General features: G+C 46.6%; 1 protein-coding gene across 1 annotated transcript in view; it reads left to right on the forward strand.

The window, feature by feature from the left end:
* The window catches only part of LOC119452693 (4-pyridoxate dehydrogenase), a 43,013-nt gene that overhangs the window by 19,772 nt on the left and 9,541 nt on the right, over positions 1–13,700 (forward strand). The window contains exons 3-4 of the mRNA XM_037714658.2: positions 3,430–3,607; positions 12,016–12,232. Of these exons, the coding sequence (XP_037570586.1) occupies positions 3,430–3,607; positions 12,016–12,232 (395 nt within the window). The remainder of the gene's footprint in view (positions 1–3,429; positions 3,608–12,015; positions 12,233–13,700) is intronic.

Raw genomic sequence — 13,700 nt, forward strand, 5'->3', positions numbered from 1 at the left:
CTGGTCCGGGTTATACGAAGTAATGCCAAGTGATGCTAATTTATACGAAGTGTATAAACATTTCTTCGTGGTCCGTGGCATTGGGGAACGCCTCGTGAAGCACTTGCAGTCCGAGACACGTAGGGGAAGTGCGGCGAAAGCTATGCACGGTGTACGGGCGGTGCGCAGCAGACGACACGTCAGGATTACGTGACGACGCATGCGCCGTAGCGCGCAGCGGTTGGGAGCTCGGCCAAGCCGCCGCCAGAGGCACCTGCTGCAGTCACGGACACCGCGAGCGTTCGGCGCTAATGCGGGGAAACGGAGACGTGCGGTTGGAGTCGGCAGCACCTCTGCGCGTTGCCATCGTACTTAGACTTCATACTAAACATCACTTCAAACCCTGACGGCAACGTTATGGTCAGCGTCGCCGTGATGTTTAGTATGAAGTATAAGTACGATGAAGTTGTAATGCGTTTCACGCAACGTATGTTGCGGGTATGGCGAAAAGCGTGTGAAATGATCCCAGAAGGAAGGCGGCTTGGTGCGTGTCGTCTTCCCGCGCGCACAATATTGAACGTCACAATGAAGCTCGCTCAAGGGGGGATATGGGGCTCATCAGAAGAATTGCCGATAGACACAGGGGCCTCAAGGAACATAATCTTGTGAAACTCATACACGCGTTCGTCACCTGTCACTTCGCATACGTTGCGGCAATGCTCAATTGGTCAAGATCCGAAAGAGACAGACTCAATGCACAAATCAGAAAGGTCACCAAGCAAGCTCTCAGCATTCCGACCAGTACCAGCAACGAGATGCTGGGTCACCTGGGCATGCACAACACCCTGGAAGAAATTGCCGAGGCCCAGCAGCGCGCCCAGCTTGCTATGCTTTCGATGACGCCTCCGGGGCGTACGATCCCAGCGAAGCTAGGCTTTGCTCAAGGAAACATAGAAAAAACTTTGCGGACGTCCCACGGGACATCCGCGATAAGATCACGGTCCGACCTTTACCCATAAACGTACACCCCGAAAACGACAGGCGCAGACGACAAGCGAGAGGACAATTCCTCCTTTACCAAGCCTTGGCAAACCGCGAGCGCTCAGCTTTTGTGGACGCAGCGGCATACGCGGGAAACAAAGCTTTCGTAGTGGCGGTGGTGGACGACCGCGGATGCACAAGACATGCAGCCACCGTAATCGCAAGGAAGCCTGAACAGGCTGAACAGGTTGCGATCGCCGTTGCGCTGACCAATGACAATATTTTCTCACATCTACAGCGACTCCATAGCCGCTATTAGAGCTTTTCAAAAGTTGTCGCAGTTTTACCTGAAAGGCGAAGCATCAATTGCGATAGCAAATTTGTAGAAAGCTATACGGAGTAATGATATTAGCTTTATCAGCTGTATAAACTTGGACATGCAGCAGCACCGGCAACGCGCAGAACTGTTGTCGACGCCGTCGGCGTTTTGCCCGCGTTCGCTCAAAATGCGTGTGGCGTTGGTGACTGTTGCCGGAGCCTCTGATATAAATAGGCACTTGGTGCCGCAGCTAAAAGTCGCCTCCCTTCCCTCCCCCTCCCCCCACGGCCTTTCGTGCGTCGGAAGAAGGCACGTTTGCTCTACATATATGGTGATTGTAGAGGAGGAAAGAGACGCCTACTATTGCAGCTCTTAAGGGAGCACAGAGCAGAACGCGCGTTTGTTCTCCGCCGTGCGTTCACTCCCCGTGAAAGCGCGCGTCCCTCGCGCCCTTTCACTCGCACATACAGCGTTCGGCGCGCGGCGACGATAGTAGACAGTTTTAGTATTGCGGAAATGGCACCACGCTAAACGCAATAAAATAGCGGGGTCAGACTGCGCATGCTCAGAACGCTATTTCAGTTTTGCGGGTTGCGTGCGTCCGCTATTTTTCAAATATAGCGGAGACGCTAAACGCTCGCTAAGTTTTTAGCGTTGCAAACATGGTGGCACCCTCGGCCCGAGCGCTTGACATGCAGGCTCGTTTCATGGCTTGGCGTGGATCAACACGGCTAGTTTGGTTGTCGAGCTGCTCAGTTTGCTGCTTTGACTACTCGCAGCTAGATGGTTTTGCGCTTAGCGGCGCATCGTTGTCTTACGCTATACTAAAACTCTATCGAACAGCGTTCCGCAAAGATTTAGCGTGCGTAACACGCTAACGCTAACGCAAGCATTTTCCGCAATACTAAAGGTCTCTAGTGTTTCCCGATAACCAGTAAGGTTGATTAGCTGCAGTAGTCGGGAAGCGTGAGAAGCAGTCAGGGATCTTTGAATGCGAAGCTTTTCGAATGTGTCTTTATGTGTCCTGGTTATTATGCCACTGCTGCAGCAATGTAGAGGTTCTTATGACTCTATTTATTAGGATTTATCTGCATTATGGGCCTACATTTCCAAACAATCATATCTTTCTAAACGTGCGAAGAGAACGAAACTATTCGCACGTTTTATCCCCTTCAGTCAGAAGTTATGACCGACTGTGGATGCCTGTGTAAAACATACATAATTTTATGCCAGGGTGCTTGAAACTCCTCTGAAAGCAAATCAACGTGCTTTAATAACGGTGCATTTCAAGGATGAGTCATCGCAGTAACAGAGTAGCTAAATATTTGAATATTGTAAAGTTAGTCATGCTACGTTTCCTAATAAAAAGGATTAAATCACCCGCTCGCATTACATGCACAAAGCGCCCGAAGCGCTCGCTCCCTGGTGTTTGTGCTCTTGATCATGCAGCGTTGTAGCAGCGAGTGTTGCCGGTCATCTAGGAAGACCTTCTCAGTTTGCTTGTGCGCACTTGAAAATTTGACTGTTAGTTTATTAGATAAGGGTAACGTTTACTGCAATTTAGAGGGCCAATTAACCAACCTGTCTTACATGGTGTCGTGGCCTGGTACTTTGCTATCAATATCACGGTTTCATCATTTTGAGTGAAACGGCGACGTTTTTGTTACTCAGAAGTGAGGTGCGTGTACTCGCATTGCTTGGTTGGTCAGCCATAGAAGGGCTATATGAACCTGTTCACTGGTGCTTACACTCGGCGCACATATTACCTTCGTATATAAACCCACATGCCTATCAGCCGAGGTACTAACAGGCGCAACTGACAGCAGCCACGCCAAACTTGAAAGGGTAGACGAAAAAAAAAGCTGCTCTTTAAAGCCATAATCTTCTTTGCACTGGTGCCATACGAGGAAAAACAAGCCACATACACCATGCATCTTCACATAATGCTACATTTGAATTATTCGGATTATTTTGGGTGCAATGTCCACATTTTTCTACCATGGGCGCCAGCATTCAAAATAACCGCTTCGTCGTGATTCCAGATTTTCATTTCCTTCATGATACGGCAGTTTCTTAGAATCTGGCTTCACAAGTAGAAAACCATATTTCTGGCTTTTGAGTTTTTTTCAATATTCTGCTCGCTGTACCAGATATATGATCAGTACTACAAGCCAATGATTGGGAAATCCGGCTTCATGTGTGCCCTCGCCATGGTGCAACCCGAGTCACGAGGCGCCGTCTACCTGAACAGAACAGATCCCGATAGCTCGCCCTCAATTAATCCTTCTATGCTGGGCAGAGACAACGACCTCAATCGATTAGTTAAAGGTAAGCATTTTAAAAGGAACCTTCCAGTATTTTGCACGAGTAGTATTGTTACATGAAGCATAAATGGACAAAATGTATTACCAGAAGATTTACAACGGTTTTACGCGTTGACAAGATGGTGGCTAGCACGCGATGTTTATGAACGTCGTCAACTTAACACTAATCTTAGATTTATCAATATACAAGCACTAACAATCTACCTTAGATTTATCAGGCGAAGTGATATACTTTTTACTGATGAAGGGACTGCCATCAAACACAGGGGTCATATGAAGCATTTAAAAAATACGGTATTTCACATTAAACGGATCATTTATGAAATAATCTTGCCATTCTCGTGGTAAAGAAATTGGAGGCCAAAGTGGAGGAACACAAAGCAAGTTTATATAGTTGTTCGGGCATATGATAAAACCGGTGAAGTAAAATTAATGTTTTCTCATTCTGTCAAAAAGTCTGAAAAGACATCATGCACCTATTGTTTGATATACACCGGCTGTTGCTCTTTGTGCAGGGACTTGATTTTCCACAACTTTATGTCTGGAATGACGTGCGCTCCTTAACAAAAATAAAAGCTATTTAAAAATCAAATTAGTGACCGGCTATGTTTTCATAGGATCTGCAGAGGCACTCGAACACGCAAACACATGCGACATAGGCAGAAGACAACGCGGCCTTGTCAATGACGTACGTTTCCTTATACGAAAAAAAATCAGCATAAACTCCTAGTGCTGAGGTTTACTTCAAAGAATACTGAATAAGGAAGGCAAAAGTACTTGTCAGTAGCTAAATGCCTGTTGAAAAGAAAAAAAAAGTGGAGATTCCCGCGTTTATTCCACAGGATATGATAATTATTTGCTACCGAGCCTTTGGATATGACGTGCTAAAATATTCGAGGTAAAATATGACTCGTGCAGCTCTATTATATTCTGTTCTTTGCTATTTAGACGAAGGCATTATTGCAAGAACCAATTAAAAAAAGCATTGACTATGTTGATATTTTGTTGAATGCCTTTGCTTCCAATATGCCCTTCCTACCATCCGTATATAGGTAAGGAAGTAATGATGAAGAGGAAACGAAATTACTGCGTTTTAACGTATATAGTCACGTGTACTTGTTTATATTTCACCAGTGACCGCTTTCACCGGCTAACAAATTTAATGCCCCTGAGATGCATTGCAGAATAGCAGCTTGCTGGGCTAGTTGGTTCATTGCAACTCGTGTAACAGCGCGAAAAATAACAAGGAAGGGACGACAATAGAGACAGAGTGAAAAGAGCGCTGACTTCCAACTGTTTATTCTACTGACGATGCTAGGCATATGTACCTATACGAAGCGTCAGCGAGAAAGGAAATTCAAGAGGATAAGGAAAGAAACTTCAATCAGCATGAATGGCACAAGGTGATAACAACATGGACCCAATCACCAACCATCTAAATATCGTAGTTCTTCCTTAGTCAGTGTTAGTGATGGCATACTCACACACATTTCTCCCGCACGAGCAATCTTAACTGCCTCAATTATTTCTCTGACGCGCTGGTCTTTGTGTCGAAATACAATCCCGCTTTTCTTGAACTCAGGCTTGCATGGCTTGGTATGACGACACGTAGTTTTATCACCACATTGACGGCAGTGTAACCCAAGCTGACCCTGATTACCGTCACTTACATTCTTACTGTGCTCTCTTAGTCTGGTGTTTACGCATCTGCCAGTCTGTCCAATGTATTCGCGTCCGCAAGCCAACGGCACGCGATATACGACACCCTCGTCACAAGAGATAAAACGATCCTGGTGCTGAATCTTGCATGATTTCTTCTCTTTGATATTGCACGGGTTTGTTTTCTTGCAAAGGATTCAAAGTTTTAGCGGAGCTGAAAACACAACATCAACGCCTACGCGTTTCCCAATCTTCTTTAGATTGTGGGAAGTTTGGTGGATGTACGGAATGACGGCTATTTTCCTGCGCACGTACGAACCTGCCACATCTTTCTTCTGAGATTGCCGAACTGCTCTCATTTTTTGCAACAAGCCCTCAGCCACAGACACCACCAAGGGTTCTGGGTATCCCGCGTCAGACAGCCGTCTATTTTGAAGTGCTAGGCTTTCTTGGAGCATATGTTCACAAGACTTTGTTAGAGCATTAGTAAAGCAGTACTTAACAATGCTACGCTTCACGAGCTTTGAGTGGGCAGATACAGCCGGCAATAAAGCTTTTTTTTTTTTGCTCTCGGTTCATAACCCCAACATACGTGATCATTAAAAAACTTTAGTCGTAGCTCTAAAAATCTAATAGAATTCTTCTCAGGCAGTTCATGCGTCAAAATTAAGGGGTTTAAGTTGCACTTGAAAATATCAAGCACGTTTCCAACTGAGTCATAAAAATCCGCATTGGCGTTGTCAATGATGATTAAAAATTGTCCACAAATCTAAAAACTTTGATTACACTAGTCCCATCGAGACATGTGTTAATCTTCCTGTCGTGCATAGCTAAAAACAGGTCGCTGAGGACAGGGGCTATACACGACCCAATGCAAATTCCGCGTTTTTGCAGGTAAATACCTTTGTCCTAAGTGGCAAAGGTAGATCTCAGATACACCTCAAGCAATTCCAAAAAACCACTAACAGATAGTCCACAACTGTTTTGAAATGAAACGGCACCTAACTTGTCAATAGCCTGCTCAACACACGATATTAGTGCATCTTGTGGTAAAGAGTAGAAAAGGTCTTTTATATCTATAGAAAAGGCAGACACATTTGCATTCTTATGCTGCAGCAAGTATTCAGCAACCTGCGTAGAGTTCTTTACTAGGAATGAAGACTGGGTCTTCAATTATCTTGCAGGAAAAGAGCTAAACATTTTTGCCATGTTCCCTTCTCTGAAATAATAACACGAAGGGGACAGCTATCCTTATGAGTCTTTGCCGAAAAAAAAACATATCTAAACATGTTTTTTTCATTTCCTGGATTTGCTTTAGAAGTGAAAGGATACCTAAGCGTTTGCACAGTTTCATTGCTACTGCCTTAGCTTTTTTAGGGCGCACTTGGTCCACCCTATTGAAATTGCAGTTGGTAGCTTCGGCTGCTTTCGCTCGGAACACGTCATTTGGAAAAACAGCGAAACCACCGTCTTTATCAGACGAGAGAACACAAAGGTGGTTATTGCACAAAAATTCAGACGCTGCTCTCAACGGCACTGAGCAACCAGACCTCACTGAGCGTTCAAGAACTTCCACTCCTTGGGCAATGCAGCTGTTCCTATTATCTTCCGGTGCGAGTCTTGCTACTTGTCGGACCATTGCCCGGAGCTCCGGCGCGTTTTTCCTAGGTTCAACTAGGTTCCTAGGTTCAAATTCCGGCGGACATACTTCGCACCCTCCAGCTCGGACCAAAGTGTGCCGTTCGCGCGACCTCGTGCTCAGCAGCTCAACACCATAGGCACTGAGCAACCACGGCGGGTGGCGGCGGGCGCTGCTGATCAGATTTCGACGATCGCCGACTGTGTTCGCCGCTATCGTTGTGCTTCGAGTGTAACTGCATTAGTAAGCCGGTGAAAGCGGTCACCGGTGAAAGATAAACATGTACACGTGAAAATATCTACAAACAAGGTTGAATCAAGTTTGAGGCTCAAATTCCGGCTTGATGCCCTAGATAAGCTACCAAATGAAACCAGCACGGCCTCAACATAAAATATCACCCGTGTTTTCAGACACGCCACCTTTGACATGCAGATCAGAAATTTCTTTATTCAGAGTGTGAAGTAATATCGTTCGTGAGACTACAACACAGCCGCCCAGGTTCATTCCAAATTGGCTGTCAGAGCTCATGCTTATCGAGAAGACGATAGAAATGTGCACCACGGAACTTAATCAAAGCATAACGCTAGTCTGCGTCAAAGTCAAGGCACTAGGTTTCAAAAAGCGTATGGAGACCATCAGACCCGCTTTTAAGGAGGAGCTGGACAAGATGCTCTCTGCGTCGCAGCTTCAGCTGCTTAATCTCTGAAAATGTTCGAGATCTCTAGCAGTTTTTAAGATGAAAATACAGGGCTGTAACTGATGGCAGCCAAGTATATTGACCACCGCGATAGAGAAGCAGCAACATGGCGCTGTACCGACAGAGACACGACCAAGAACCGATGATGCTGGAAATCCGTCGGGCGACGTGACATAGCTGAAACAAACCAATGAACCCCAGCTGCGATCCAACATTCAGAGCCAATTTTAACGGTAAACAAAGAAACAATAGACCTGATCTGTTCATCGACATCCAGAAAGTTTCCGAAGGGGTATTGACATTTAGAAACCTAGAATCAAATACTCTCTCACCAGCAGACTATTCGCCGCTAGGGTAAAGAAAGTATTTATTGCATGAGATAAACTGAAATAAGGACCCGCCGCGGTGGCTCGGTTAGCTAAGGCATTGCGCTGCTGAGCACGAGGTCGCGGGATCGAATTCCGGCCACGGCAGCCGCACTTCGATGGAGGCGAAATGGAAAAACGCCCGTGTTCTTGCGTTGTCGTGCACGCTAAATAATCCAAAGGGCTCAAAATTAATCCGGAGCCCTCCACTACGGCGTGCCTCATAATCAGAACTGGTTTTGGCACGTAAAACTCCAGAAAGAAGAAGAAAACTGAAATCAGAATTGCTAGAGGTGCAGCTAGAATATTCAGCGAAAGCTTTACGGTTTCTCACCACACTTACAGTGCAATACTCGTAATCCTGCAGCACTGCTCGTACGATGCTATCCCGGATATAGAATGCCCGAGCAAACACAGTTATAGACCTGCAATAAATGTCAATAACATATCCACAGACCGAACCGCATTGATACGGACGTTCATTAAAACGTTCGGAACGCAGTCATGTCAACGAAGACGACGATGAAGAAAGGACTCACGTGAAAGCTGTTAGCTGGACTGTTCAGCGTTGGAATTCGCTTTGTAATTACATCGTGTAGAGTCTTCTGAGTAATCAGTGCTTCATTCGAGTAACAATGTTATTGCAGAGTGTACCCTGCCACCACGTCTTCAATGCTCTCCAAGTTGAAACCAGCATGCGGTCACCTTCTTTAACATTGACTTCTGTCGGAGACTAAGAAGTTGCAGCCATTGACGACATTGTCGACGGCGATAAGCTTGTGTTGCTTTACGGGGATAACGGCGTATGAAGTGGAATAGTGAAGTTTCATTAATGGAAAGTAATGGTGAAGGGAATATGAAAACTAGAACAAAAGCATGACCACATCATGTTTACAATAAGCTATCGATGGTAGTAATCCACTTACACTGATGTATTTCTAGCTCGATGGACCTTGTTCCGGAACTTACTTTTGACACTAACACAGCCATTTCGAGGCGTAAGACCAACAAATCTGAAGTCTTCTTTAACGGTACAGACATTACCTTTCGTTGCAAATAGGGCAAAGGCGAATCACCATGCATCACGTAATAGTCAAAGAATGTGCTAAGTTACTCCGTAAAATCCCACACCTAGTTCTGCCACGGAAACTCGAGGCCGTTCAGAAAGAAGTATATGAAATACTACGACAACTATGAATGTATCATGCAAGGGACGACAGGCATCGCCTGAAGTCTTAGTACATGACAAAGAAGCACGCCAATTTGTGCATTTTCGCCTGAAAAGTGTTGCTGAAACAAAGTATTGTACAAGGACACCTAGTCTTCTCGCAGACATACAGTATGCTGGATAAGCTGTAGTAGAGCACTGCACGGGCCGATTTTTTCAACCCCGGCCCGGCCCGGGCTCGTTTTTACGCTGGCCTGCCCACCCGAGCCCGACCAAAAGTTTTATGGCGAGAGCCGGGCCCGGCCAGGGCCCGGAAATAACCTACGTTACACGCCCGGCCCGGCCCACCACCCCTTTGCCTTAGGCCCGAGCCCGGCCCAAGCCCGGCCCGAACCCGGCCCGAGACCGAAAAAAAAACATGTTTTTCAGAGTCGAGACGCGCGAGGATACCTCGACACACGTTACATGCACACCACCAGAAAGTCCGAGCCCGGCCCGGGCCCGGGTCACAAAGCACATGCCGCGCCCGAGCCCGGCCCCAGCCCGTGAAATAACTGCGTGACCCGGCCCGGCCCGTGGGCCCGTCCGGGCCCGGGCTTTCAGGTAAGCCCGTGCCCGTGCAGTGCTCTAAGCTGTAGTACTTTCGCAACAGGACTTAGGACTGTGGTCCGACAGCTTAAAGCCGACTTAAGGAATTGAGAGTTAGGCCCCTCAAAGATAATCAACGAAGATCCCCTCGATCATGCCAAGCACCTCGACGAGTTCAACGTAATGCCAATTTGTGCTTGATACCCATTGAGAAACACTAGGTCAGGCAATGAAGTGACCCTGCCCTAACCTGCAGGCATAAAAGTGCAACTTCGTCTACGCCAGCCGGTCTAAGAACTGGCTAACCTCACTGTCTTTCCACCTATTCCTCCTCCTCCTTCGTTTACGAGGAGCTCCTGTTTGTGAGCCCCATAACGAACAAATTGTCCTGGCAGTCCAAGACAGGTGCCATCGCTCAATTCCCGCCACAGCAAACAATAAAACCACGTGCAGCTGCCGACGCTTTGTAAAATACATTTTGCGCACCGCTGAGCCTCTGACTCACCCTATGAAATCAGACATTGAATTCACGAAGGAAGTCATTACAGTAGTTGCATATAACTGTTTACAGTCCTAAGAATAATCAGGCTCTTTGATGAACAAGCTGCTACTGAAATCTATACCAGGCAAATACCAAGGCATTGGTGTCGGGATAGGCTAGAATTAACAAGGCTTTGATGGTCTCGCCGCCTGCACTAGTACGCCACTGCCAAAAGGGATAGTCAATTATACTACGAGAAAACCGGATCTCATTTGTCTTGTCAAGGGGGCAGGAGGGGGAGAGTTTCAAGGCAACTTTTCGGCAAGGTGGTGAAAGTGGTAAGCGGCCACTGTGCCTGATATAGACAGGTAAACTTGAAGTGTGGTTCACGTCGCCTAACCATGCGACCCCTGATATTTTAGAAATTTGATGTCGTAGTGAACAACAAGTATAGGCGGAAGCACTAGGATACCGACTGCGTCACCCATTCCCCTGGACAAAATTAAGGACAAAACCTTCCTGGCAATGTTAAGCGCGCTGGCGACTTCGCCGAAGACGAGCGAGCAGGCACGGAACTAAAAAGCCTCGTGATCTACATGGAGAACAACATAAGGTCTGCTCCTTGGGTGTTTAAGCGTGAATTATCTTCGTTTTTCTTGCACAATGCGTTATTGTAACAAGCTTACGGGTAACCGTCCACTCAATTCTTATTGCACCCTCAAATGCTGTCAAAGGTCTTGCATGCCCTCAATCACAATCCAATGAGAGGGCATATAGCGTTTCCGTCAGACTCGCAACGATGCAACACAAATATTACGGACCCCGATTAGGTGAATCAGTAACAACCTAATGAGGGCTAGTTGGTTCATAATTAGAGCAAAAGGTATAAAATAACAGTGCACAACGAACAAGGACGACAAAGGAACGACAACGGTCAAAGTCCTGTGGAACGACAAAGGAAAAGGGTCCTGTGGTTTTCGTTCCTTTGTCATCCTTGTTCCTTTCACGCTGTTACTTTATCCCTTTTGCTCTGATTAGCTGCTGACGCCGCCTACTCTGTCAAAACCAGCCGAGGCTGTCAACGGCGCATGACACCCTATACGACGCCCGCAACACTGCTAAAGCCAACCTTACCTTCTTCGCGACTAGTTCAGCCAGTCGAGGTGAACTCATGAGGACACCTTCCTGGCAACACCCGAGAAGTGGATTTGCTTGACTATAAACTATCTTACCAGCAACGCCTGATCAAAAACACATCCCATTTAAACAACGATGCGAATGTGGCGAGGTTCCTTGTCGCAAACATTTTACGACGATGGCGGGTCAGAAATCCTTATTGCCAAAACAATATTGGCTTTTACGGGTGATCTTATACAAGCGATAAAAGGAAAAAAATTGTCATCCATCGAATTGTAATTTGAACGTACAAAATAAAAAGCCATACGAGTTTGTGAGAAAAAAAAATACTTCACAGAAGAAAAATTTGTCCTAATTCAGGACCGGTGCCCCATGAGGACGTCGTGCGCTGAGAGATGGGGCGCTGCGCAAAGAAACGAGGGTAAACATGAACTTAGTGTACAGCACCGAATAACGAGGAATTACAAAAAAAAAGAACAGACAGGACGAACGCACGTGCAGCTTGTTCTTTTCATCTGTCTTCGTTCTTCAGCGCTGTAAGGTTAGTTGATCAATTCTGACAAACTAGGGCACGCTTCCGTGCTTTCAAGCGAGGATAACTCAGTTGCAAAAAGATATAGTTCGTAGAGTGCGTGCTACGAGGAGCGCAATGTTTAATATGTCCATTTTTCTTGCCAGGCACAATGAAAATAAAGACGTTATTCAGCACAGAGGCCATGCAGAAAATCGGCGCCAAATTATGGGATAAAAGGTACCCACGTTGCAAGCAGTTTGAGCCTTGGACTGAGCACTACGTGCGATGTATGATTCAAGAGACGGCCTTTCCTGGTCAGCACGTCTGCTGCACATGCGCAATGGGAAAGGAAGTGAAATCTGTTCTTGACGAGAGAATGAGGTGAAGTGAAAGTGACTTTTTTCTCTCCGCGATTTTTCATTTGCTAACCAATGCATTAGAAGCGTGCGGTAAATTACGATTTTCTTCGTTCCGTGCGCGGGCATTCGTTTCTGCTCAATTGGAAAATTGCGCCAGTTACATTGCACGCCGCTAGGTGCAGAGTTTTTTGTAGTATTCCAGATAAGCAAAAATAAATAATAACCACGATATGATTATGAGACACGCCGTAGTGGGGACTCCGGAAATTTGGACCACCTGGGGTTCTTTAACGTGCACCTAAATCTAATTACACGGGTGTTCTCGCATTTCGTCCCCATCTAAATGCAGCCGCCGTGGCCGGGATTCGATCCCGCGACCTCGTGCTCAGCAGCCCAGCACCATAGCCACAGAGCAACCACGGCAGGTAATCCAGATAAGCAGTACGTCAGCTAAAATATAGACTGATGTATTTCGGCGGCCGCCACACATCAGCTTAGAAGTTTCATTGTAGCACCATCAACAACGCTAGCAACTTTCACGAATAACAAAATTATTATAATGTCAGTATAAATGTGGGCATGTAGGTTTTCTGGCTTCTCCTATTAAGACAAAAGCCGTGAAAACGATGATTATATCTTACAGATAGAGCGACACGCACTAAACTTCACTTCCTAAAATATTATGGAGTGATAAACAGGGGCACATTTATGCAAACAGCAATATTACAGCGCCACGCAAGACAAGGACAATCATTAAAGGAGGCGAGCGTTGCATGAGAATTTATCTCATTATCCTGTAAAGAAATGCGGCATCTGGATGCGATTGCACATGAAAGTGCTCATACAGGACTTTTAGATGCGAAGCAGCTTATGGTCGGGGCTATGTCACTCCATCCCTTCATCCCTCCATCCATCCACCGTGCGGCGTCCACACCCCTACTGCGCATGCGCATCCTCCTCCCCCTCCTCTCCTTGTCTCATATCTTCATCTCCTCTCCTCTCGGCATTCCTCCTCTCCTCTCCGACGCTCCTCTCCTTTCGGATTGCGCAACGAATGGCAACACCTGCGGCTCCGCGCGCGATAATGCGCATTAAGCAGCTTAGGTTAGAGGCGCGACGGTGGCACGCCAGAGGCACCGGCAACAGTCATCAACGCCGCGCGCGTTCGGTGCGAACGCGGGCAAAACGCCGACGGCGTCGACAACAGTTCTGCGCGTTGCTGGTGCTATTGCATGTCCAAGTTTATACAGCTGATAAAACTACCCTGAGTCGGCCCCATGGCTGCTTCGCATACTACTCAGGGTTCCCCTACGGGAAGATGGTGTAATTCTTTTTTTTATATCTATGCTCGTTTCTACTCAATCAATGGCTTGCTAGTGGAGCTTTCTTTGTGTCGATCAATCTGTGGGTAGTCGTAATCATTTCTGTCCCTTTCGCGTGGTTACTAAGCTTCTAGCCAGCGTGAGATATGCCAGCGTGGGACCGGTATT

This window comes from Dermacentor silvarum, chromosome 5 (assembly GCF_013339745.2).
Source record: "Dermacentor silvarum isolate Dsil-2018 chromosome 5, BIME_Dsil_1.4, whole genome shotgun sequence".
Taxonomy (NCBI): domain Eukaryota; kingdom Metazoa; phylum Arthropoda; class Arachnida; order Ixodida; family Ixodidae; genus Dermacentor; species Dermacentor silvarum.